The 7,518-nt window shown below is 41.9% G+C and overlaps 1 protein-coding gene across 2 annotated transcripts in view; it reads left to right on the plus strand.

Annotated features, from left to right (window-relative positions):
• The window catches only part of kif4a (kinesin family member 4A), a 41,454-nt gene extending 40,784 nt beyond the window's left edge, over positions 1-670 (plus strand). For both annotated transcript variants that reach the window (XM_033030643.1, XM_033030644.1), the window contains exon 31: positions 154-670. In XM_033030643.1, coding sequence (XP_032886534.1) covers positions 154-327 — 174 coding nt within the window. In that variant the 3' untranslated portion in view covers positions 328-670. The remainder of the gene's footprint in view (positions 1-153) is intronic.
• The last annotated feature ends 6,848 nt before the right edge of the window (positions 671-7,518 follow it).

Here is a 7,518-nt window from a genome sequence, read left to right on the forward strand (position 1 = left end):
TTTCAAGGGAGAAGTAAAATCTCTGGTGGAAACAAGTCTATGTAGATTTTCCACCTATTGTTGGGAGATACAAATACTGAATCTGCAATAAAATTATTTGGGTGTAGAGGAGGGGAGACAATTTGATAATCAAAACTCTTCCTAATTCTTCAGGTTCCAACTGACATTACTGATCTTGGGCAAACAAAGCTGAAGCTGATTCGCAAACCACTGAGAGAGAATGAAGATTTGAACAGCACATTCGCTAAAAAGAAAAAGAAAACTTTGTCAAACTGTACCACCAGCTTCTTTACTGGATATGTGTCAATTCCTGAAAATGATAAATAAATGAACAAGTGGTGCATCCTTCTGTAAATATATTCTTAAAATCTTTGCTTTCTGTAACTCTATCATTCCAAGAACGTTAATTGCTGTGCTCTGACTTGTATAATTTCTCAAATGGCATCTTGTAGGGTACCCTGATTCTTTCTAACCTTGTTTTTTTATGATCTCTTATTTTCCTGTGTGAGAGACTATGAAGTATTAGTTAAACTATATCAGTTGGTCTATTCCAGAGTAAAAATTTTATTTTAAATTTAATTCCTTTTATGTAGTAGAATTATTTGAATCTGTAATTTCTCTTGCTGTTAGTCAATTGTCTAAATTTCTGAATAAAGATTGTGAATCATGACTGAATAAAGCATGTATGTTTTAACTCGTGGTCCCGCAAATATCTCGTGGGTGATCAGTAGGCCCAAAAGGGGCCACAAAATGGCTTTGGCGAGTCGGATTAAAGAAAATCCCACTTTTCTATACTTAAAAAAAAATAAAATAAGAGGGTAACCAAAGAAGGTAGGACTGCTCAAGGATAAAGGAGGGAGTTGGTACTTGGAATCGGGGGATATAGGAGAGATACTAAACATGTACTTTGCATCTGTTTTCACTAAGAAGGATATAGAGGTTGGTGAGATCAGGATGGAGAATACTAATATGCAAGTACAGTTTGAGATTAAGGTGGTGGTGTTGGGGCTCTCGAGCATTAAGGTGGATGAACCTCCAGGACCTGATGAGATCTTTAGATTTTAGAGGTACAGTGTGGAAACAGGCTCTTTGGCCCACGGAGACCATGCCGACCAGCAATTACCCTGCACACTAGCAGTATCCTTCTGACACGCTAAGTCCTGGACTGGCACAGGTGCCACAATAGATAATGTTTTATAGGCAGGTTTCTACAGATTATCTTCTCAAATAGTAACATTAGCACATAATAAATAGATGCAATACAGCCTCACCAGCCAGTTGTGTCATTCAGTCAGGTCATGGCTGATCCTTTGCTACATCTACTCTCTTGCTAAGGCTCAGTGCTGGAAAATTAAATTTGTATGATTGATCTTTGGTGGTCTATTTGGGTACATTGCTGTGTTGTATGACTGACTAATTCCTATATCCTCTGATTCCTTTAATATCCAAAAGTTTTTAAATTTGAGGTTTGAATATGCGCAATGGCTGAGTAATTCACAGCTATTTACTAATCGAATTCCAAAGATTTGCATCTTCATTTTTCCCTCGGCTCAATCCTAAACTGTTCTTATGTCATAGGAACAGAATTAGACTCATCAGTCTACTCTGCCATTCAATCATGGCTGATCTATCTTTCCCTCTCAACCCCATTCTCCTGCCTTCTCCCGGTAATCTTTGACACCCATTTTAGTTAAGAACTTGTCAATCTCTGCCTTAAAAATACTGAATTACTTGGGTCATCTTGCTTCTGTGATGCCTTGGAGCCGAGGTACAAGTCTGGTAATATACACTGCACCCCACTAAAGCCAATACATCGTTTGCTGTGATTCCCCAACTGCCCACAGATCCTTGGGAGGAATCTACCAGTACACGATACAGGTGGCATTAGCTATAACATGTCCTTTGGCTTTCTAGGTCTTTGTTATTGCATTTTATACTTCTCTCCTTGTATCGAGCAATGATACAAAGGTGTTGTCACATAGTGTCAGGTACACTTATGCTCTTTACTAACACTGACCCATTACTAAATCTAATATTACCTTTCTCTCGTTGGCATTCAGACATCTAACAGAAAATTAATCTAAGCACATTCTAGAAATTCAGACTGAATCATTCTGCTTGTATCAAACGATATGGAATTTAAAATAGCCAATTAAACCATCCCTCTCATTTTTGCTCTCTTAGTTTCTACATTAATGCATTGTGATGTCATGGCTTTAATTGGCAGCTTTATGTACCACCCCCACTGGAATTATTAATCCTTTCTCATTTCTTAATTATATCCATAAAGGTCTGCAAAGCCTGCTTAACTCCCATTATATATTCTCATTGACTTGGTTTAATCCTTAAGCAATAAGACTGCTCCACCCCCTCTGCAATTTCCTCCATCATTCCTCAAATTAGTTTTATTGGGAACCAAGTGTACATTTCTGTCTTGCTGCCCAGTTACCAATCACAGCTACCATGTCACATCAAGTTGAATTTGCATCTGGAATTATTTAATTGTTCGCCTTGTGCTCTGCTTTTAGATGTAGAGCATTTGGTCCATATACTCTACTGTCTCTGTCTAATAGTTTAATCATTTACTTTTCTCTCCTGAGTCTATTAATTCATATTTAGTTTTCTTTTCAGTGGTGCCTGAGGTACTAATTCTGGTAGTTATTCGCTCTTTCGTCTGATAATATAATTATTTCAGCACAATTATTACTATGTTATCTGGAATAACGTATGTAATATTGCTTTCCTTATGTAAGGAAGGATGTTAACCTACTGGAAGAGTGAGCTTAAAGGTTTCCTTGGTAAACACAAAATGCTGGAGTAACTCAGCGGGACAGGCAGCATCTCTGGAGAGAAGGAATGGGAGACATTTCGGGTTGAGACCTTTCTTCAGACCCAAAACATCACCCATTCCTTCTCTGCAGAGATGCTGCCTGTCCTGCTGAGTTACTCCAACATGTTGTGTCTACCTTCGATTTAAACCAGCATCTGCAGTTCTTTCCTACAGATGAGGTTTCCTCGTCTGATTCCTAGAATGGATGGGGGGTTTTTATGAGGAAAGGATGAACAAGTTAGGCTTGTATCTGCTGAATTTAAGAGGGACCAATTGAAATATATGAGACCTTGAGTGATACTGAAAGGTGTACGTGGAAAATATAGAATTAAGGATCATAGTTTAAAAATAAGAGTTAAGGTGCAATTTTGTTTCTCAAAGGCATTATTGAGTCTGCAACTCTTTCTCAAAGAGGAGTAGATGTAAAGATTTTTAATATTTAAGGCAGAGATAGATAGATTCTCAATAAACAATCTGGTAAAAGGATACCATAAATATATTGGAATGTGGTATCAAGATTATAAACAGATTAACCATAACCTTATTAAATGGTAGAACTGATTTGAGGGACTAAATGGCCTACTCCAGTTCCTAATTTGTGTGATCTATTTGGATCCTTCAACAAATACCCTGCCTACTAGTCCTACAAGTACATTTTCTAGTTTATAGCCCTAGTTGGTCTAAGCCAGATGCAGATGATGGGACCAAAATACACAGTTTCTTTCCCACCACTCATTTAGCCACATAAAGAAATGTGGGAGTATCTCAGTGGGTCTGGCAGCATCTCTGGAGAACATGGATAGGTTACTTTTTGGGTCAGAACCCTTCGTCATACTGATTGTAGTGGGTGGGGGGGGGTGGGGGGGGGGGGGGGGGGGGGGGGGGTGGGAGGTAAAGAAAGCTGGGGCAGGGGAGTGTTGGGATATTGCAAGGACTACTTTGTTATATCACAAGGACTACTTAGTTTGCCAGCGTAGCAACATGTATATGTGGGAATGACATAATATTCGGCACGTACTAGAAGGGCCGAGATGGCCTGTTTCCGTGCTGTAATTGTTATATGGTTATGGTTAACATTTGGCTTTTAGGAGCACCGACGGAAATCATCTCCGACAACGGCCCACAATTTGTTGGAGAACTGTTCAAGTTCATGTGCAAGCAATGGGGAATCACCCGTACGACGTCCTCACCTAGGTACCCTCATTCAAATGGACTTGTTGATAGAATGGTGCGAACGGTGAAATCTGCCATCGAGTCCTTGACAACGCAGCTTTACTGAACTTGTGTACTACACCGATTGATTCCAAGTTACCGTCACCAGCAGAGATGATGTTTGGAAGACAGATTCGGACACCTCTACCCCCGAACCTTGACATACCAAGGGCAGAGGAACTTTGCTCGACTTGAAGAGAACAAGCAGCGAATGAAGGCGCATTTTGACAATTCGGTCAAGAGACAAGACTTGAAACCATTACTCATTGGACAGAAGGTCCGGGTTCTGGATCAAGCAACTCACTGTTTACCATATATATTAATAATTTGGAAGAGGAAATTAGGAGCAACACTAGCAGGTTTGCGGATAACACAAAGCTGGGTGGTAGTGTGAACTGTGTAGAGGATGTTAGGAGGTTGCAGGTTGACCTGGACAGGTTGAGTGAGTGGGCAGGTGCGTGGCAATAGACAATAGGTGCAGGAGCAGGCCATTTGGCCCTTCGAGCCAGCACCTCCATTCAATGTGAGCATGGCTGATCATCTCCAATCAGTACCCCGTTCCTGCCTTCTCCCCATATCCCCTGACTGCTATTTTCAAGAGCCCTATCTAGCTCTCTCTTGAAAGCATCCAGAGAACCTGCCTCCACTGCCCTCTGAGGCAGAGAATTCCACAGACTCACCACTCTGTGTGAGAAAAAGTGTTTCCTTGTCACCGTTCTAAATGGCTTACTCCTTATTCTTAAACTGTGGCCCCTGGTTCTGGACTCCCCCAACATCGGGAACATGTTTCCTGCCTCTAGTGTGTCCAAGCCCTTAACAATATTATATGTTTCAATGAGATCACCTCATCCTTCTAAATTCCAGAGTGTACAAGCCCAGATGCTCCATTCTCTCAGTATATGACAGTCCCGCCATCCTAGGAATTAACCTTGTAAACCTACACTGCACTCCCTCAATAGCAAGAATGTCCTTCCTCAAATTAGGGGACCAAAACTGCGCACAATACTCCAGGTGTGGTCTCACTAGGGCTCTGTACAAATGCAGAAGAACCTATTTGCTCCTATATTCAATTCCTTTTGTTATAAAGGCCAACATGCCATTCACTTTCTTCACTGCCTGCTGTACCTGCATGCTTACTTTCAGACTGATGTACAAGGACCCCCAGATCCCGTTGTACTTCCCCTTTTCCCAACTTGACGCCATTTAGTAATCTGCCTTCCTGTTTTTGCTAACAAAGTGGATAACCTCACATTTATCTGCATTAAACTTCATCTGCCATGCATCTGCCCACTCCCCCAACCTGTCCAAGTCACCCTGCATTCTCACATCATCCTCCTCACAGTTCACACTGCCACCCAGCTTTGTGTCATCTGCAAATTTGCTAATGTTACTTTGAATCCCTTCATCCAAATCATTGATGTAAATTGTAAATAGCTGCGGTCCCGGCACCGAGCCTTGCGGTACCCCACTAGTCACTGCCTGCCGTTCTGAAAGGGACCCGTTAATCCCTACTCTTTGTTTCATGTCTGCCAACCACTTCTCTATCCATGTCAGCACTCTACCCCCAATACCATATGCCCTAATTTTGCCCACTAATCTCCTATGTGGGACCTTATCAAATGCTTTCTGAAAGTCCAGGTACACTACATCCACTGGCTCTCCCTTGTCCATTTTCCTAGTTAAATCTTCAAAACATTCCAGAAGATTAGTCAAGCATGATTTCCCCTTCGTAAATCAATGCTGACTCGGACCGATCCTGTTACTGCTATCCAGATGTTAGGCTATCTCGTCTTTTATAATTGACTCCAGCATCTTCCTCACCACCGATGTCAGGCTAACTGGTCTATAATTCCCTGTTTTCTCTCTCCCGCCTTACTTAAAAAGTGGGATAACATTAGCTACCCTCCAATCCACAGGAACTGATCCTGAGTCTATAGAACATTGGAAAATTATCACCAATGCATCCATGATTTCTAGAGCCACTTCCTTAAGTACCCTGGGATGCAGACCATCAGGGATTTATCAGCCTTCAGTCCCATCAGTCTATCCAACACCATTTCCTGCCTAATGTGGATTTCCTTCACTTCCTCCGTCACCCCAGATCCTCTGGCCACTACTATATCAGGAAGATTGTTTGTGTCCTCCTTAGTCAGAAGGCAGATCCAATGTACCTGTTCAACTCATCTGCCATTTCCCTTGTTCCCCATAATAAATTCATCTTTTTTGGTCTTCAAGGGTCCAACTTTGGTCTTAACTAATTTCTTCCTCTTCACATATCTAAAGGGGAATAAGGAATGTGTAGGAGTCACTGTGGTGGATGTTCATGTTAAAATGTGTTTTTTTGAGTGATCTGTGGCTTTGAATTGGCCAATGAAATTCCTCGTATGTTGCAAAACATACTTGGGAAATAAAGTATGATTCTGATTGATTCTGATTCTGATTATACCAGGTACCCTTCCCATTCATGTGCCCTTCCCCACCCCCTGGGTGATATCCCTTCCCTCGTTCGAGGGGCGTCTCCACCAGACTCTGGAGTCTAGGACCAGAGGCCATAGCCTCAGAATAAAAGGACGCACCTTTAGAAAGGGGAGAGGGGGAATATCTTTCGCCAGAGGGTGATGCACCTGGGAATTCATTGCTACAAATGGCTGTGGAGGCCAAGTCAATGGATGTTTTTAAGGCAGAGTATGACGGACTCTTGATTCGTATGGGTGGCAGGGGTTATGGGGAGAAGGCAGGAGAATGGGGTTGAGAGGGAAACATAGATCAGCCATTATTGTATGGCAGGGTAGAATTAATTCAGATTCAGATTCAACTTTAATTGTCATTGTCAGTTTACAGTACAGAGACAATGAAATGCAGTTAGCATCTCCCTGGATGCTAATGCGCCGAATGGCCCCTAGAACTTATTGTGAGGAAAGAGTTAACAGACATGGTTGATTTAGACTAGGGATAGAAATATAACTTAGAAAGAAATAAGATGTCAGCAGAAGCCAGACTGCTAGTAGAATAGAAAGTAACGATATAAAGAACAGAGAGAAATTCTAGATAAAAAGTAGCAACAGAAATACTTCAGTAGAAGTTTGGGTGGGCGTTCCACGACGTTCTCGTGGGAATCTGGGTTTTATGTTATGATTGGAAGAAGCTCAATGGGTGTGAAAATAGTGAAAAGAAATGTATAAAGATAGAAGACATCCCGATCCTCGGTGTGCCTCTAGGGGACATCAGTGGAGAGGCACCTATTCTGCAGAATATGAAATTAATAAAAACACTTCTTTGTCTGAATTTGTCTCGAGCATTTGTGATTTTTGAATCTCACAACTTAGGGGCTCGTTTCCGAGATCAAATACTCTGGACAGCTGACGGGAGTAGACGGACGAAGGGAAGGTGCACCCTGCTGAGTTCAGCGGTCTCAGACTCCTTGCTTGCCGTCAGCTGTTTAAGCAGGAGTATCCGGACCACACAGAGACTCGACA

Source organism: Amblyraja radiata, chromosome 12 (genome assembly GCF_010909765.2).
Source record: "Amblyraja radiata isolate CabotCenter1 chromosome 12, sAmbRad1.1.pri, whole genome shotgun sequence".
Taxonomy (NCBI): domain Eukaryota; kingdom Metazoa; phylum Chordata; class Chondrichthyes; order Rajiformes; family Rajidae; genus Amblyraja; species Amblyraja radiata.